The 19,799-nt window shown below is 44.4% G+C and overlaps 1 protein-coding gene across 8 annotated transcripts in view; it reads left to right on the forward strand.

The window, feature by feature from the left end:
* FHOD3 (formin homology 2 domain containing 3) overlaps positions 1-19,799 on the forward strand; it is a 493,863-nt gene that overhangs the window by 440,219 nt on the left and 33,845 nt on the right. For 7 of the 8 annotated variants that reach the window (XM_073790663.1, XM_073790659.1, XM_073790664.1 and 4 more), the window contains 5 exons: positions 4,297-4,479; positions 6,141-6,260; positions 6,992-7,153; positions 12,561-12,751; positions 18,546-18,738. In XM_073790663.1, the coding sequence (XP_073646764.1) occupies positions 4,297-4,479; positions 6,141-6,260; positions 6,992-7,153; positions 12,561-12,751; positions 18,546-18,738 (849 nt within the window). The remainder of the gene's footprint in view (positions 1-4,296; positions 4,480-6,140; positions 6,261-6,991; positions 7,154-12,560; positions 12,752-18,545; positions 18,739-19,799) is intronic. The other variant, XM_073790662.1, reaches the window with a different exon arrangement.

The raw sequence follows: 19,799 nt of genomic DNA on the forward strand, positions 1-19,799 counted from the left end.
GACATCTGCTTGGATTGTTTTGGTCCTTTTTAAATGCCATCTGTGTGGACAGGTGGAATCAGTAGCATCAGCCTGTGGGAGAACAAGGAGGATCGTCACTGAACGTCTCCCCAGTGCTCCATTCCACCCACATAATCTGTGTTTGGGGTCGTGATGAAGAGGATGTTGGAAGAAGAGGTATCTAGGGCTCACCACCTGTGACCTCACTCTGACCACAGCCCAAAACAGGTCTTCAATACAGTTTGTCATCACTGGCTTCTGATAAACTCCTGAGACAGCCCTCCCTGATAACACTTTCAGAAGCCTAGGACAACTACTACCCCACCCAGATACATCCTAAGGCACAATCATGTAGATATCTGCATGTTTGCTGAGTCTGGTGTCAAGTGTCCAGTCTTTTATTTTGACTTTTTTTTTTAATTAATATAGAGTAAAGTTGACTTTTGGAGGGGGTCCAGGTCTATTGAGTTTTAAAACATATATAAATTCATGCAATGACCACTGTAGTCAAAATTCAAAGCAGTCCCATCTCCCCAAAAAGCTCTTGTGCTGTCCCTTTCTAGTCACACCCTTAACCCACCCCTAGCCCCTGTTAATGACTGATTGATTCTCATCACTATGGTTTTGTCTTTCCGAGAATGTCATACACAAGGAATCATACAGCGAGTAACCTTTTGAGATTGGCTTCTTTCACTCAGCATGATCGATGCCTCTGAGATTCATCCAAGTCGCAGTTTGTATCTACAGTTGGTCCCTTTTTATTGCTGAGTATCATCGCGTTGTAGGGATGTACCACTGGCTGTTTGTAGATATAAATATCCACCCGTTGAAGAATATTTAGCTTGGTCCAGTTCATAGCAGTTATGAATAAAGCTACTACAAATACTCATGTACACGTTTTTGTGTGAATACTGTTTTAATTTTTCTAGGGTAAATACAAATGGAATTGCTGGGTCATGTGATAACTCTATGTTTAATCTTTTGAGGAACTGTAACTTGTCTCTTCATTCTCTTAACAGTGTCTTTCACAGAGAAAAAACGTTTAATTTGGATGAAGTTTAATTTATCAACCTATTCTTTTTTTGTATCATGTCTAGGGGTTCACTGCATAACCTGTGTCACAAAAATTTTCTCCTGTGTTTCCTTCTAAAAGTTTTGTAGTGTTGCTTCTTACTTGTAGATCTATGATCCCCTTTGTGTTAACTTATGTAGAAGGTGGAAGGTTTAAGTTGAGGTTCACTTTTTACATATGGATTCCAGTTGGTCCATCCAACACCATTTGTTGAAAACACTACCATTTGTCCACTGAACTGCCTTCATACCTTTGTCAGAATCACTGGGCCATATTTGTGTAGTCTATTTCCGGGTGCCCCGTTTTGTCCCACTGTATCTATCATTCAGCCCATGCCACACTGTCTTAATACCGCAGCTTTATTGTAGATCTTAAAGTCAAGTGGTATGACTCCTCCAAGGGTATTCTTTTTCAAAATTATTTTGGTTTGACTGTTTTGGTCCTCTGCCTTGCCATATAATTTTTAGAATCAGCTTGTCTATATCCACAAAAAAATCACGGTATTTTGATTGGAATTGAGTTAAATTTATACATCAATTTTGGGAAGACTAACATCTTGACTATGTTGAGTCCTTCCGTCTGTGAACACTGTTCCTTCTCTCTTCACTTAGATCGTCTTTAGACGGTTAGATTGCTTTCATCAGCATTTTCTACTTTCCAAATGCAGATCCTACACGTGCTTTGTTAGATTCATACCTAAGTATTTCATTGTAAACAGCATTTTTTAAAAATTTCAGTTTGTAATTGCTCCTTAGTAATATATAGAAATAAAATGGATTTTTTTGTATATTGACCTTATATTATGCAACATTGTTTAACTCATTGTTTCATAAGTTTTTTGTAGATGCCTCAAAATTTCCTATGTAGACAATTATACCATCTGTGATAGGAAGAGTTTTACCTTTTCCTTTCCAATCTGTATGTATTTTTAAAATTTTATATACCTGGCTAGGATTTCCACACAATGTTAAATAGGAATGGTGAGAGTGGACGCCCTGTCTTGTTCCCATTCTTACAAGGAAAGCATTCTCTCTGTCACCATTAAGTATGAAATGAGCTGTAGGTTTTTTTTTTAATAAATGTATCTTATCAGGTGGGGGAAATGCCTTCTATTACTGGGTTGCTGAGATTTTTTTGTCATGAATGGAAATTGAATTTTATCAAAACTTTTTTGAGTCAATTGAAATGACTGTGTGAATTTTCTTGTTCACACTGTTAATCAGGTAGATTAATTGCATTGATTAATTTTTTTTCATATTGAACCAACCTTGTGGCTATTTTAAAATATATTGCTATATGAAATATAGCAACAGATTTATATATCTTAATATATTGGCATTTATTTATATACTTTAAAATATTTTGTTAAGGATTTTTGCATCTGATTCATCAGGGTATTGGCATGTAGTTTTCTTTTCTCGACTAGATTAACTTTGTCTGGTTTTTGTATCATGGTCATTCTGGTTTCATAAAAAGAATTAAGAATTGTTCCATCACTTGTTGGAGTTCAAGCCACAGATTCTGACCCACCTTCTGTGGACTGTTGTTCCAGCGTCAGCTCAGTTTTCAAAGTTTTCAAAGAGCAGTTCAGGTCTCAAAGTCTTTAATGTGCTTTTGAAGGTCAGATTCATACATGAACAGCTCAAGGAGAAGCTCAGAAGTTCTTAAACAGCTTTGTGCCCTTGCTTTGCAGGCTCTTCATGTTTCATGACCTCCCCACTGCTTTCTGGTTTTCTGGGGCCTTCCTTTTTAGTCCTCCAGTGAAAGCTAGGTCTTTAGTTACCTCACTTTACCATGCACTTGCTATGACTGTGCCCATGTCTGGGGCCAAGCAGAGAGAAGATAGAAAAGAAAAGCATAAGGGGTTTGCCCCATCTCTTGGGAACACAGCTCCACTGACTGGAGAGGAATGTTCACTTCATCTGAGTTTTAGGACCTGCCAACCTTGCTGCCACCGCTAGGAGGCCCTTTCCCACACCTCGAGTCAGAACTAGAGGGCTCCCCTGGCGTTCTCTCTGTCTGCACCCGATACCCTCTTCCAGATTTTTGGGCTACCTGAGCCCAGGCTAGGGAATACCAGAGGAAAAATGGTCAACTCATTACCAGTTCAGTTGAACTTTCAGTTCTGGTCTTCTTCCTCAATCCACCTACCACTATTTCTTTTTTTAAAAGTCTTCAAGTACCTGTTCCATGCCTGCTGTCCAGGGTGTATAGTTGCATTTAGTGGGACAGACAGAGTATTGCTTACTCTATCTATCTCCCCCAGAACCGGAACTCCTTCCCACACTTTATCCAGATGGTTGCTATTGTAGAGCAGTAACCAAAGCCACTTAGAATTAATGAATTAACGTAAGTTACCGAAAAGTATGGCACAATGTATATTTCTTTGCTTTGATACTCTCATTTGATAAATGAGAGAAAAATAATGACACCTCCTCTTTCGTAATGTTGTATGTTAAATGTCACGTGATGGGAATTTTTACCTTCTTTTAAAATGTAATCACTAAGGAATTTGAACTTATAAGAGTCCTTCTGATGCCTGTTTGCTCCCTCTGCCTTGCACAATTGACTTTTACCAGAAACAAATAAAAGCAGAAAGTGATACTCTTTCCATTAGTAGGTAAGTATTGCTCTTTATAAGTACCACCATCATTTTTTCCTCAGTCAGACTTGAGCTGAGCCTGATGTTAAGATGTTTTCATTTCTATATAAAATTTGAAATATACTTGAAATATTTAAAACAATGAAAGTTATAATATGGCCCATGTACAAAAGTTAGTCTGAGCTCTTGGTAAATGATTTATTTTTGTAAGCTCTTAAATTAATCTGTGAGAAGATTATATGCTTCACACATTTTACTCTATTTCTTAGGGAACGGGGAGCTGTTCTCTAATCTTCTATCTTATTCTTTCACCTTTCTCTCACGCCCCCATCCCTTTCTTGCCTAGAATGTCCTTCATGTACAAGACCAGGAAATTTAGGGCAAGTTGCTTATGGAACTGGAGATTTAAAGAAAGGGAAAGAATGTTAAAACAAATGAATGTAAATTTAGATGCTACGTAGGGCTTTTCCACTCTAAAGTTTATTTGGTATATAGCAGCTGTATATGATAAGAGCACTGACAGCAGAACATCTCTACTACCTGGTTGGGAAGTTACCATATGAATTTGGAAACATCGAGGGGTCCATCACTAAGAATATACTGTATCATTCCATCTTTCCAGAAAATTCTAACCATGATTCCCACTGAAGAAGAGAAGCAGAAAATCCAGGAAGCGCAGCTGGCCAACCCTGAGGTGCCCCTGGGCAGTGCAGAGCAGTTCCTCCTTACACTGTGCTCCATCAGCGAGCTCTCAGCTCGGCTCCACCTCTGGGCGTTCAAAATGGATTATGAAACTACAGAAAAGGTAAGCACTTAGGAAGAGAGGCAGCCAGTCCTATGTCCCCAGAGTTGAGAATGTTCATTTTTTTAACGGTGAACATAGTGAAGTATCATTCCTGAGACAGGGTTTGAAGGGTGCGGGTTTGATCGTGACGGGGTCGTGTCTACACCGAGTGATGTGCAGCCTACCAGTGAGGGCTTATTCTAAAGTGTCTGTCTGGCACCAGCCTCAGATACTTGACTGTTTGAAAAAAACAAAAAAACTATCAAATGTTTTTCTGACTCTATATGCTCATTGTAGAAAATTTAGACAGTACAGAAAGACACAATATGGGAAGTGACTTGCAATCCTTCTAGCTGATGATGGTCACCTCACTGCCATTGACTGTGGCAACCAGCAGGTCACTGGGTCCCTTTGAGAGAGTATCACAGTAGAAAATCTGAGATGAACAGATTTCAAGAGGTTGAGAGGAGAGTAGAAGGAAAGTGAAGGCATGGGAACACTCATCCCGAGTAGAAAGTAGAAGAAGCAGGTGTCCTCTCCGGATGGGCGAGAGGTGAGTATTTTTTGCAGGCTGAGAAGAAGGAACCATGGAGAGGACAAGGGAGGGAGGGATGGTGAGCTGGAGGTGAGCTTGACTGAGAGTAAGTGCCCAGAGGAAGTGGAGAGGATGTGTGGTCTTCCTCTTTCCGCAAGGGAGGGAGCACGGTCCTTTCTGAGGGCCAGGCAGGTAGCAGTGGGCTAAGGCTGCTTCAGGAGGAAACTGCTATATTTGACTCTATTCGAGAATCAGGCAGGGCTGAAGAAGCCTAGAACTGCTAGGGTGACGTGGTTGCAGAACTAGTCAGCATGTTCAGATGATTTTCTGGAGAAAAGTGAGGTAACTTCAGGGAGAAAACAGGTCATCGAGTCAGCCTTGGCCAGGGGCTGGGAGGGCCTGCCTAGCAGAAGCGAGGCTGAAGAGAATGCAGCTGAAGCTTCTGGCTTTGGGGTCCATGCGTGGGGAGAGCCTCAGTGAGGACGCTGAGGTGGGGGGTGGTTACAGAATGACCAGACAGAGGGAAGGGGAGACTGAGGCCATGAGGCCACAGGGCAGGCTAGACACCTGAGAGAATGGGAGTTTTGAAGAAAGTTGGAGTAATGAGGATGATGGCCTTCTAGAAAGTAACCCAGGCCAAGAGGTGGCCAGCCACAGAGTGCCTAGAGGGGAGGTTAGGAGACCTGGGTCCAGGGACAATGAGGCCACAGTTTCCAGTGTCATCTGCCTGGGAGGAGAAAGGCAAAGAGGAAGACTGGTTCCGATGCTGAAGGAACCTGCAGGTGAAGAGTTTCATAGACATCAACCATGGTCAGAAGAGAGAATGGGAGGAGAGTATAACCTGAGGGTCCTGCTTGAACTTGGGAGATGGGCAGGAACAGGGGATGACAGAGCAGATGTCACCCAACCAAGCTCCTGTGAGCCACAGGTACCCAGTTGGTCTGCACTGAGGAGACTTTGGGGCTAGACTTTCTCCTGCTGCCCTTCTGCTCTTTTCCATACCTGGGAGCATGTGCCCATCACATGGGATTGCCTTATACTGGGAGAACTCCACTGGTAATGACCTTGTACAAAAATTAAAAAGAACAAAGTAAAACCAAAATTTACGCTCTCTATCACCTTCTTCTAACTTTTTTTTAATTGAAAGGAAGTGGCAGAACCACTTTTGGACCTGAAGGAAGGAATAGACCAGTTGGAGAACAATAAAACCTTGGGCTTTATCCTGTCTACTCTCTTAGCCATTGGGAACTTTCTAAATGGAACTAATGTAAGTCTTTCCCATCGCTTTCTTCACAAAATCCCTGCCCTTCACTTGCCAGTGGAGGTCGTACCTCTGGTCCTCCAAAGCACAATTGAACAAACAGTTTTTGTGTTTTTTGGTGAAAATCTAGAAGTTTTGTCCTTAAAATATCAGGGCCTATTTATTCAAGCCTGTATCTTGCTATAAATAAGAAAACTTAGAAAAATAAGCACTTTATTCCTTGTGAAGCTTGGCTCCTCCCAAAATTGACTTTGGAGCTATTTTCTTCTACCCTGTTTTTTTCTTTTTCCCTTTTTTCCCCTGAGCTTATCACTTAAATATTTGTACTCATACACATTATAAACAAACTTCTTTTTGTTTGTTTTAATGGTCTCGCTTCGGCCAGGAAGTAGAAAAGCAGCAGGGAAGGGATTAGGGAAGTTGTAGATACCTACATGGCAGAGACCCCGCCCCCTTCGCCCCATCCCGGCACCCTGATTTAGGAGCAGAGCCCTGGGATAGTCCGTGGCTGATGGGCGTGGTGGGAAAGGGCTGGAGGCTCATTTTGCTCTCAGGGTGGCTGGTCCGTGTGGAATCAGCTAAGGATGATGGAGCGTGTGGCCTGAGATGCTTCGCTCACAGAGGAACTGAATATTGGGCTCCTTCAAGACAGCATTGATTCTGAAACCATTTGGACCTTTCTGAGAACCTGCGTGAAACTTGTTCTTCCTGTCTTTTATTGAATGTTCCCCAAACAGGCCAAAGCGTTTGAGTTAAGCTACCTCGAGAAGGTTCCAGAAGTCAAAGACACCGTGCACAAGCAGTCCCTTCTCCACCACGTGTGCACCATGGTGGTGGAAAACTTCCCGGACAGCTCTGATCTGTACTCAGAGATTGGGGCCGTCACCAGGTCAGCCAAGGTATGTCCGGGGCTCGGAAGAGCGGGCGAGCCTGTCCCCAGAGGCTGGCTCTGCATCAGTCATCTCTGCGGAGCACAGGCTCTGTTAACTAAAACGCCCAAGTAATGCTTGCACCCCCTGCTCTAGAGTTTGTGAATAAAACTCGTCTCGTGCCATGTCTAATGGACTTTTGAGATCATTTTCCCATCTCTGGTTCTCTGTCAGATTCTTTCCTGCTGAGGTATGTGAAGCAAGCCTGCCATTCCAGTCAGTCCTAACCCTGGCGTCCCCTGTTCAGCTGCGTTACTCACCAGGCTGGCTTCTCCAGAGCAGTGAAATCACCCAGCTGGTTTTAGGTGGGCAAAAATGTGCACAAGATGCAATTGGCCTCCTCCTCAAACTTCCATAGGACCCTGCAGTGAGGTGCGGAGCCAGGAAACTGAGGGCACGCCTGGCCCGCTGACCCCTACAGATTGGCCCTGCCTATGATCTTACACCGAGGGAACAGTTTTATAGGGCTATAATCAGCGTAGAGCATTGCCCCTCAGCTGCAAACTCTTAAACTGAGTGCAGAGTTAAAATCTTCATGAGCTTATGGCTTAGTTGTAAGAGCTGGATAGCCAGCTGCCCCGCTGCAGGAGCATCCCTGGGGCCAAACAACCCCAGAGGGATCCCAAACACAACAGAACTGGGAGATGTGAGGGTCTTGGAAGCAACAGGGAACTCACAGGGATGGGCTTCAGTAGGGCCAGGTCAGTGTGGAAGAAACTCCCAGAAATACAACCTGGCTGGGGAGCTGAAAGCAGAACAACGTTTAGCTCTGAGACACATTGGAATCTAGCGATGAACATAGGAGAGACTGTGGTGGGCAGAGTGGGGAAAGGGCTTTGCTAGGTTCCCCTTCAGGGAGCTTTCCCTCTCTCTGCCTTCTCCCACAGAGCTGGCTTGTGGGGACCGGGGGCCTGGGACCCTCCTTCACCTGTCTCAGGCCAGCAGCTGCCAGATCCACTGAGCTGGGCGCCCTGAGCCAGCCTGACGGTGGCCCTGCCTTGAGGCAGAAACAGGCAAGGCCAGCGATCCTGCAGCTCTGAGAGTGGACAGACTTTTCTGTTTCACAGGCGCTCTCTCTGTATGTACTCTGTGCCAGGCACTGTTCTGAAGTCTTTAGAAATATTACTTCAGTGTTCCAAAAGCCCTTCTGAGTGTCCCAACGGGGGTCTTCTAGGTGCCCCATGAGCACCTTCTCAGAAGACACTTTATTAGTAATAATTCTTGAGATAGAGTCTGCCTATAATTCTTGAGACAGGGCTTCTGGATCCCCTTCATTTGGTCCTGTTTCCAGAACGAATCAGTTCCCTTTTTACAAATCAGTAGTCCTTTGTTCTTTCCAGGGCCTTCTGCTGGGTGGAGCCTGCTTTTGATGAAAGTCGCCCTGGCCTAGGGGCCCTGACACCAGGCTGGCCCCCAGTGGCTGCCCTGGGCCCCCTCAGTATCAGGCCTTTCCTTGCCTAAAGACTGGCTACACAAGCCAGACCTGCAGGTAGCTTCTCCCCATTAACCTCGGCAATTACGAAGGATGACTGTTGACCCAGGTCCATGTGACTTACAACAGGACGCCAAGATGGCATCTAACACCACTTCTTAGCCTTTACTCCCAAAGTTCCTGGGGGCTTTGAGGGGCTCTTATGTGTAGACAGGTACAAAATCAGCTTCAAGGACCCCCAGCCCCAGCTGCATTCATTCCGTCCCCTGGTGTGTCACTTTGGGTGTCCTCACTGCAACCCACAAAGAGCAGGTTACTTTGGCATCTGGAAGAAAACTGTCCCACCAGGGGCTGGTGGAAATGAGTGGAGGTGGGCATAGCTCTGGCTGCTCCTAGAGGGGCAGCGGGGCGGGGGGGGGGGGACTCACAGGCTTGTGCAGAGTGCTGACAAGTTATGTTAGCTTTCAGAGAGCGACAGTGAAGTGTGATCACTGACTTGACCCCACGGCTCCAGGAGTGGAGGCAGGTGACCGTGCAGGCTCTTCTTCCTTACATTTTTACCCGCATGTATTAGTTATCTACAGCTGTGTGACAAATCACTCCAGAAGCTAGTGGCTCAGGATAATGTATTAGTTTCCTAGGGTTGTTGTAACAAAGTATCACGAACTAGGTAGCTTAGAAAAACAGAAATAATTTGTTCCCCAGTTATGGAGGCCAGGAGTCTGAGATCAAGGTGTTGGCCAGGTCAGTTTCTCTTGAGAGAGAAATCTGTGCCATGTCTCTCTCCTGGCTTCTGGTGGTTTGCTGGAAATAACCCCCATCTCTGCCTTCATCTTCACATGGTGTTCTCCTTGTGTGTCTATGTCCAGATTTCCCCTTCTTATAAGGATACCAGTCATATTGGATCGGGATCCACCCTACTCCATTGCAACCTCATCCTAACTTAATTACATCTATAATGACCCTATTTCCCGATTAGGACACATTCTGAGGTACTGAGAGTTGGGACTTCAACATATGAATTTTGGCAATAGGAAACATTATTTCATGAGTGGTTCTGTCTCAGGTTCTCTCCTGGGGTTTCAGTCAACATGTCAGCTGAGGCTGCAGTCATCGAAGGCTCGACTGGGGCTGGGAAGTTTTTCCCATGGTGGCTCTCTCATCTGTTAGTTCTTAGAGAGAGGACTCAGTTCCTTCCCAGGTCGGGCTCTCCCAGGGCTCCTTGAATGTCCTCATGACTTCGCAGATGGTCTTTCCCCAAATATGTGGTCTGAGACAGAGCACACAGGACCTCCGGGAAGAAGCTCTTCCCCATTTATGACCTAGCTTTTACATTCTATTCGTTAGAACCAGGTCACTAAAGCTGGCTCACATTCAAGGGGAAAGATTTTAGGCTTTACATTCCGAAGGGCTGAGTGTCAAAGAATTTGCTGTTAAAGCACCAGGCTACTCATACTGTGTGTTTTCCCTGCCCCATCCCTTCTGCAGCCCTGGCTCTCGTCCCTGAGTTGGCCCGCTCCACCCCAGACTAACTTGATAAGACTTGACTACCTCACAGCATGGTTCCGTGTCCTCCTACACACGGAAGGTGGCCCATGTGGAGCAGTCCTCAGGAGAGGGCTTCCTGGTGAGGACTTCCTTCTCACAACAGAAGGCCAGGCCAGCTCTCTCCCTGGGGTGGAATTTTTTAGGGACAAACCTAGGCTTAAGGCATGACGGTTGAGAACTTAGACTCTGGAGCCAGAGAGATGTGGGTTCAAATCCCAGCTCTACCACTAACCCGCTGTGTGGCCTCTCACAAGTTCCTTAACCTTTCTGTGCAACAGTTTCTCCCCCATGAAGTGGGGCCAGTTACAGAATCTGAGGCCATGAAGTAACTGTGAAGACTCAGATCATGGTGGTTTCATCAGCCCCAGGAGACAGCCAGCTGAGGCAGCCTTCTAGGTCTCCTCAAAAGGTGCTACCTTAAGCTCTACCCTCAAACACCTTCCGGTCAAAGGCTCTCCACCTGGTTTCCATTGGCAGTGAGGTCACTTTTTTCTGCCACTACCTTTAAAGGCTCACAGTGGATTCTCTTCCCTGAAAACCATCTCTAACGTGGTTTCTGCCCGACCGCCTGTGTCCACTGCAGTGCTGGACAGGCGTCACCTGGTTAGACTGTACCAAGCTGCTCAGTACATTCTGAGCTGAACTGAAGTTACTACGCTTATTAAAGTTATTACAGACATTGCGGATCAAGGTTGCTGCTAGATGCAAATGAGGACAGGTGGCGAAGCTATGATTAGACCTGTTACAATTGGCATCAAATCTCCTAGACCTCTTAGATATTATGTGTCAATCCCAGACCATCTGGAACCCTTTCTAGACTTATTCTTTGAAATATTCAGTCCTTCTTTTCGAAACCTGCATTCCGTTTTCTTTCAGGTAGATGCCAGATTTTTTCTCAGCTCCATCGTATCATAGGAAAATGGAGCTTTTCTAATCTGGATCCAGAATTCCTTTGTTTTCAGGCAAATTATTTTTCTCAAAGTTCCACAGTGCTCGCCGCTTACCTGAATCCCCAGCCTCTGCCTCAACTTGCCTTCTGGTTTTGGCACCATAGCACCCAAGAAATCCAGGACGTGTGAAGTCTTGCCTGGCCCCTTGGGCATCTCCTATGCTCAGCGTACCTTCATCCTGTTTGGTGACAGATCTTCTCACGGATTCAACTTTTGTTGACTTGGCCTCCTCCATTGTCTTTCTCAGGGCGGAGCTGGAGGTCTGAGGTCACTCCAGCCAGTCCCCTTGGGCACTCGCCTCCAAGCCTTGCTCTGGTGACCACAGTCACAGCATCTAAGCGATGGCGGCTTACCTCTCCCCACCTTCTCTTTCTCCTCCTGACCTTTGTTTGCCAGGCTCTCACCCTTTCCCACCATCTCTCACTCTCCATCCACCTCAGTCCCCTCCCTTCAGCTCACCAATTTAGCTATTTCTTCCTCCCCTCCTAGTCTTTTCAGTTTCTTTCCCCTATCTCACATCTCCCTCCATTAAATACCCTCAAGTGTATTATTTCACGGCTAACTCTCTGATTCCCATAATTTTTAGTCTAGAAATTCTATCAAAGCATTCTTTTAGAAAGCTTCATCTCAGTCCACTTTAGTCAATCCAAATTAGTCCCACTTCCCTGAAGAGCAAAGTGAATGTTCTGTCACATCTGTTCTTTGTACACGTGGTTTGCATCTGCTGGCAGATGGGATGGACCACACACCCCGATACTCACCCAGACACAGAGGCCTGGTGGGTTCTGTACATGCTCAGAGCTCGGTGACCACCTGTCTGTACTATGAGCCTCCTTGGGAACAGCATGTTGGTCTCTTTCCGCATTGATCTTTGTCTTCTTCATACCTGGGAGGGGGACCGGCATGCACTAGTTTTTCCCTGAGTGTTGTTTGAATGAGAGAATGAATGGATAAATAAAGTAATTTGTCCCACAATGTAAAAATGATCATGGTGAAGGGAAGCTCTGGCTGCCCCTTAACTGGCCCCAGCATATCAAGGCCATCCGTGTAGGACTATGGTGCATTCCTCCAACCTCAAGTGAAATATCTAAAGAAAAAGAGAGCTCTGAAAAATTTTATGAGATATCTGCTCAGTTCATCTTGTACTAGATTCCTTGATATCCTGTTTTAATTTACAGTTCCCAAAGACTTTCTTAAGATTTCTTTCCAAATACGGCAAAAAAAAAAAAAAGGTGACACTGCATTGAGTTCATTTGGAGAAGTTTTATCACTAAATAATTTGATGTCAAGACATGTGGATAATTTTTAGGCCATAAAAATGTTTGTATTTCAAGATGTAAATTGGGTTTTGATGTTTGTTTCTTCCCAGAGGCAGTTCCGTTTCCTGGGTCAGGTTGATGTCCGGTTATTTCATTGCATTTGGTAATGTTCTCTCTCCGATTTTCAGGTTGACTTTGATCAACTTCAGGATAATTTATGTCAGATGGAGAGACGATGCAAAGCTTCATGGGATCACCTCAAGGCAATTGCAAAACATGAAATGAAACCAGTTTTAAAACAACGAATGTCAGAGTTCCTAAAAGACTGTGCAGAGAGAATTATAATTTTAAAGATTGTCCATAGAAGAATAATTAACAGGTGAGTGGATTGAGGAGCTTATGCAAACATCAGTAAAACGGCATGTTGAAGATATTCTGCAAACCAAGATCTGAAGGTTAAATTTACTAACATCGTCCTGTAAATTCTTGGTACATAGTAAGTGCACCTTTTATGGCCTTTTTTGTTTCATGAGCGCTTAATTTTTCTCAAACACACACACACACACACACACACACACACACACACACACACACCAATAATATGATGCCGTTGAATCTTGAGATGGGAAGGAATCTCACAGATGCTGTCATCCACAAATCCTACTCGATCAGGAATTGCATCTGTAAGATCTCTGGCAAGTTGGCCCCTGCATCTTTGCATCTGCCTGAACAGTTCTGCCTGCAGAAAGTACACATCCTTGGAAGGCAGCTTGACTTGTTAGGAAGGTTCCTTCCTCATATCAAGCACAGCCTGCCTTCTGAGACCTTTCTCTCACCGATTCTCGGATGGCTGCTCCGTGCTGCAGCCCTCCTAGAGACAGCCTGGGTCCCACCATGGGTCCCATCCTCTGGATCAGCCTTCCTTCAAGTCCCAGGATCCATGAGGACCCTGGGAGACACAGCAGTGATGTGTCAGGCCTTGCCTGACTACAAGGAGGCTGGCTGGGGTCTGGGACAGCTCCATGGCTGTCCGGGGCCGTCTCCCTTGTAAGTGGTGGCAGCACCAGGACTAGGTCTTCCAACTCCCCAGGTCAAGCCATTTCCTACTAGGCATCCCCCACTTTCTTCCCCTTTGTCTTGTCACAGAACATGGTTGCCGGTCCCTCACCCTGGTGTCTGGGTCTGCGTGCTGTGTGCTGGGCCTTGTGCCTTGGTGAGCAAATGTTCAGGCCTACAGGCTGCGGTTTCCCTGGAGCAGGTGCTCTGATAACAGACCCTCTGAAACAGGCCTCCTTGCAATTCTGTTAAGGGAGCCCTCCCTTGGGGTCATCTAAACCACAGGCGTTCCCCAGAGAACTGCTCTTCAAGCCCACTCCCACTCTTGTGCTTGAGTACTTTATTATTATTTTTAAACAAATGTATGGTATTTTCATTTATCCCTGTACATTTCACATTTTTTATTATTTTTGTCTCTTCCCCCCTGCCCCGTACTCTGTCTTTCCTTCCTTCCTTCACCTTTCTTGAACCCATACAGAACTTTTAAAACACCTCATTCTCTTGTCTGCCTGTGAGCCCTCTCTCAGCTTGTGTCACGTGCTCTTTGGGTGATCACACCTCCTGGGTCTTGATCCAGACTTTTCTGGGCGGGGGGTGGTGAGGGTAGTCTTTAAATGTTAGACTGGATAGGAATAAGGAACAGAATCTTCCCTCCAGGTTGACAACTAACCATTACTCAGTACTTTTGGAATTTAGTTGTTCAACTGTAAATCCCCCTCCCTGTACTTCATCTGGACCTCACAGCTGCCTTCGGGGTAGGAGGATCTTATCAGAGATTTTGTCAAATTTCTTACTACAAGCAAAGTACACCCTGCTTTTAACATGGCTAAAAAGGGGAGACAGAGAGTGTAAGCTGCTTTGGCCCTCCAGGCTTTGTATGATACAAGCAATTTCCAACTTAAAACTACTCAAATAAACAAATAGTTTCCATTTGGAATGGCAGGAAACTGGAGCAGTTTTATGAAAGTCTTGTAAAGTTATTATGCCTGGTCACAGTAACCATCTTATCCCAGACAGTTTAAGACTCAGCTTGGTGATATATCTGTTCCTTAAGCTAGTGTGTGTGTGTGTGTGTGTGTGTGTGTGTGTGTGTGTGTGTGTGTGTGTGTGTGTGTGTGTGTGTCTGTGTGTGTCTGTGTGTCTGTGTGTGTATGTGTGTGTGTATGTGTGTGTGTATATATATGGCATGTGCGAATATGTATGTTATGCATATGGTGTTTGCTCTGATTGTCCTTTTCTCCCTGGTAAGCTGGTTGCCCAGATGCTGGTTGCTCTTGTGTGACCTGGATCCCTGATGCTCATTATTGGACACCCATCTGGCCGCCCACCTTCTTTGCTCCCCTCTGTCATGGAGCTAATGGGGGCAGGTGCTTCCAGCTCCCTTTCCTGTCTGACGCCCCCCCACCCCCGCTTAGTGACTCTAGTGACCCCTCTTAATAAAGGAGCAGAAAAAAGAACTTAGACAATTCTCTTTAGGCAAAACCTGACTTTCAAACTGTTGCCTGGCTAAGAACATCTTGTTCTGGATGTCCAAACCTGCAGAGTAACCTGCCCTTTTGCGTTGCTGCAGTGAGAGCCAGTCCCACTCTGGATGTACAAACTGACTTGCCAATTCCCATGGAGTCACTGGGCTGCAGTTACACCGTGGCAGGCACTGCAGAGGGGACCAGGTGAGAGTGGGGAGAAATGCCTTCCTGAGAGGCACGGAGAACTACAGCAAGGACCTGGCATTCCTCGGGGAGAGACAGGTGGAAAACAAGCGAACACCCACACTGGCTTCCCCCCGGTGCCCCCAAATCCACCCCTCCGGGCCAGACACCCTACTCAGTGGCACACATGAGGAAAAGGGCGGAAGGTGGAACATATCACAGATGTTTGGCTCGTGCCTCACGACACTGATGAGGGGAACCAGCCCCTCCATAACCGTAAGACCTTCTTGTCATGTGTTATTAAAGTTACAAACTCAACTAACAAAAATCCCAGAAATGTTTTACTCCCTTAAAGGCATACCCACTTTATTCTTCTGAAGGAATGCCACAGTTTCTTTCCTTTCAAAGGTACATCTGAATCTTTTTTCAGGTGTGAATTTTACTTGCTGCTTATTACTCCCCTGTTTACAAAATATATACAGTAAGTCCCCTACACACAAATGAGTTCCGTTCCGAGTGTGCATTCCTAAGTCCAGTTTGTTCGTTAAGTCCAACAACGTTAGCCTCGGTACCCAACTAACACAATCGGCTATATAGTACTGTACCGTAATAGGCTTATAATACTTTTCACACAAATAATACATACATAAAAAACAAACACAAAAACAAAGAAAACACTCTTAATCCTACAGTACAGTACCTTGAAAAGTACAATAGTACAGTACAACAGCCTGCATACAGGGGCTGGCACGCATGTTCGCATCTTTGAAAGCAACTTGAAGGTTTGTGTGTAGGGGACTTACTGTACTTGAATCATATCTCCAACTTATATGTTAAGATTGGATCCCCTCTAGATAAAAACAATGTTCTGGAAAGCAGAGGATAAGGAATCTTGAGTAGTACTTATGTATAAAAGAGGACCCAGCTGTGGGCTGATTGATCCTCCCTTGATTCCTCTTACACACAGATCTTGAGTAGTGATAAGTGGCAATGCATGTGTATATTACACTATCCTATCCTAATATATATAATATCATGCCATATCTCCAGTATATAATATCAGGCAGTAATAAGAGCCAGGAAGAAAAATTAAGAGTGTAAATGGGATAGGGAGTGATAAGGACATGCTGTTTTATGCAGGGCAGTTAGGGGAGGCTTCTCTGAGGAGGTGATATTTGGGCAGAGACTTGTGGGGTAAGAGAGCCATCCAGGCAGCTGTCTGTGGCAAGAATGTTCTGGGCGTAGGGAAGAGCTAGCACTGGATGCCTTGTTAGGGCCTGTGGTCCTCCCAGTGGAGTGGCCACCCCGCCCCTCCTTAGAGTCCCTGCAGGCTCTCAGCTCAGCTGTGTCCCCCGAGGGTCCCCTACACACCACACTGGGGGCCTGAGGCCCTGAGGTGGGCTTGTTCAAGGAATCACCAGGAGTCCTGTGTGTCTGGCGTCCTAGGCAATGAGGTCAGAGAGGTAGCGGGGCCAGTTTTGTGTGGATACACCACATATTGTTTATTCATCTGTTGATGGACATTTGGGTCGTTTCCACTTTTTGGCTATTGTGAATGATGCTGCCATGGAATTTGTGTAGGTTTTGTGTGGACCCATAGTTTCATTTCTTTTGAGTAAATGTATAGGAATGAACTTGCTAGGTCATAGGTTAACTCTGTGTTTAACTCTTTAGAACTGTGTCTTTTCAACCACAGCTGAACCATTTTGTGTTCCCACCAGTACTGTGTGAGGGTTTCAATTTCTCTACATCCTCACCAACACTTGTTATTGTCTGTCTTTTTTACTACAGCCATTGTAGTGATTGTGAAGTGGTGTCTGAATGTGGTTTTGATTTGCATTCCCCTAATGACTAATGGTGTTGAGCATCTTTTCATTTACTTATTAGCTGTTTGCCAATAATCTTTTTGGAAAGGTCTGTTCAAATCTTTTGTCCATTTTTATTTGTCTTTTTAGTGTTGAGTAGTAAGATTTATGTATATATTCTGGATACAAACCCCTTATCAGACGTGATTTGCAAATATTTTCTCCCATTCTTTGGGTTGTCTTTTCAATCTTGAGAGTATCCTTTGAAGCACAAAAGTTTTTGATTTTGATGAAGTCCAGTTTATTTTTTTTCTTTGGGTGCTTATGCTTTTGGTATCATATCTAAGAAATCATTTTCTAATCCAAACTCATGAAAAGTTATACTTTATGTTTTCTTCTGAGTTTTATAGTTTTAGCTAGCATTTTTGGTTTTAAACAGCATTTTTTATCCCCCTTTAAATGCATGTCATATGCTTTCCTTTAGTATTTTTCACAAAAAGAATAAGCCACTGTCCTTCATTTGAAAAATAAACCAAACCCCTATTCAAGCTGTACAAATAAGAGTGATCAGAAAAGTTTTTTTATACAATTAATGGTATCCGTTATATAATACTGTTTATTCAACATAAAAATTATCCTCTGTCTCCTACTATCTTCTTTCTCATTTCCTTAATACCTAAAAATTGGGAACTTCTTTGTTCATTTAATTTCTTTTCCAAAAGTTTTAAGTAGATAGAATCCAGTAATTTTTAATTTATATACTAAATAGCTGAAATAAATTGATTTAGGGCTGCTTGTTTGTTGTGTCCTAATTAAATTAAGATTGCATATAATATTGCAAGAAAATATTTCAAAATATTTACTTTAAGCATCTTTTTATAAGTCACAAATTAACATGTTATTCAAAATATGTTCATGTCAATTCCACGTATTCATTAAAGTGGGTTCCCAAAAAATTGCTAAGCAACATTTCTTTATCCCTTATTCAGTTTTCAGATGATCTAGAAACTATGCAATATTTTTCACTTTATCATTTTTCTTATAAAAGTGTTACACACCAGTTTTGGGACTTTCCTGGTGGCGCAGTGGTTAAGAAAACGCCTGCCAATGCAGGGGACATGGGTTCGAGCCCTGGTCCGGAAAGATCCCACATGTCACAGAGCAACTAAGCCCGTGCGCCGCAACTACTGAGCCTGTGCTCTAGAGCCCGCGAGTCACAAATACTGAAGCCCATGCACCTAGAGCCTGTGCTTCGCAATAAGAGAAGCCACTGCAAGGAGAAGCCCGCACACTGCAATGAAGAGTAGCCTGCACTCACTACAACTAGAGAAAGCCTGTGTGCAGTAATGAAGACCCATTGTAGCCAAAAATAAATAAATAAATAAATTTATAAAAAAATAAGTTTTACACCCCAGTTTTAAAAGACATTAAAACACAGATAAGCACGAAGAAAAGGTAATTAATCTCCTGAAATCCCACCACCTTTGTCAGTGAGAAAGTGAGTTGAACTTGATTTCTGGTTGCATTTTCATTCTTCAACCTCAGAGCCCCAAGAATGAAGAGCAGTGTCTTTGGCTGATTGGTTTTTTACTGAAAGTTTGCAGGCAGCTGATTTTTGTTCCTTAAACCTCAAGCCCTTGCCACCGTTGTTTCTTCACTGCAGGTTCCACTCCTTTCTGCTCTTTATGGGTCACCCACCTTATGCGATTCGGGAAGTGAACATAAACAAGTTCTGTAGGATCATCAGTGAGTTTGCACTGGAGTATCGCACCACCAGGGAAAGAGTTTTGCAGCAGAAACAGAAACGGGCCAACCACAGAGAGAGAAATAAGACCCGAGGGAAGATGATCACTGATGTAAGTTTCATGAAACCAGTTTCTTTATTTCATTTCTTCTGAAAGTCTGATCAACCATAAACCTCTCTACAGGGGCTTCCCTAGCGGTCCAGTGGTTAAGACTCCACGCTTCCAGTGCAGGGAGCGTGGGTTCAATCCTTGGTCAGGGAACTAAGATCCTGCATGCCGCACAGCACGGCCAAAAAAAGGAAACAAAAACATAGAACTAAGATATAAATTAAGGATGCGTGGCTGGTGGAGGAACTTTAACCCACCACACAATTAATTAACTCGGTGTGTTGTATGATGCTGATGACTTTAAATGCTTGATTCCATTTTCAACCTTTGCAATGTGGATAGAATGGAAGAGGAGAAGAAAAAATACAAGAGGCCCGTGTACAGCAAAAAATAAAAAATAAAATACAAAAGATAACGGCACTTATAATAGGAAGACAAATGTACTGATTTGGGAATTGATTCAGGATTTTAATAATCACAATGATACTATGTAACCAATCAGCTGACACATGGACCACCCATTCTAGGCATCCGAATGGAGAAATAATTGATGTGGTTGCTCAAAGACATAATCTGATGGGCTCTTGGCAGTCCCTTGAGTTTGAGGGTATCAGGGTGGAAGGAGAGCCCAGAGGACAGTGAATTCATTCAGCAGGAGTTCCCAGTAGCCCCTTGGGGGGGCCCTGCACACTTGCATGCCTCCCCTGCTCCTGGGCTCTTCCCCCATCTCTTCTACTTCAGCCCTGAGCCCACCCACACCACGGGTGCAGTGGGAAAACATCAGATGGGAGATGCTTTGTAAGTGGAAGGCAAAGCAATGCATACGGATGCCAGAGACAGACAAAGACACACAGTGCAGATGCCTCTCTAACGAGCCTTTATGAAGTTTAGCCCATCTTTATATATATCTGAGCGTCATATTGCCTCTCAGTGATCCAGGGACTGGATAGGCAAAGGAGTAAGCCATAGGGAGTGGCATCATCCTGGGGTTGCAAACCTCTGCCGAACCCAAGTCAGGCAGATTTCTTCCGGGAGGAATAAAATCACTTAAGAACTCACTGAGG

Source organism: Tursiops truncatus, chromosome 13 (genome assembly GCF_011762595.2).
Source record: "Tursiops truncatus isolate mTurTru1 chromosome 13, mTurTru1.mat.Y, whole genome shotgun sequence".
Taxonomy (NCBI): domain Eukaryota; kingdom Metazoa; phylum Chordata; class Mammalia; order Artiodactyla; family Delphinidae; genus Tursiops; species Tursiops truncatus.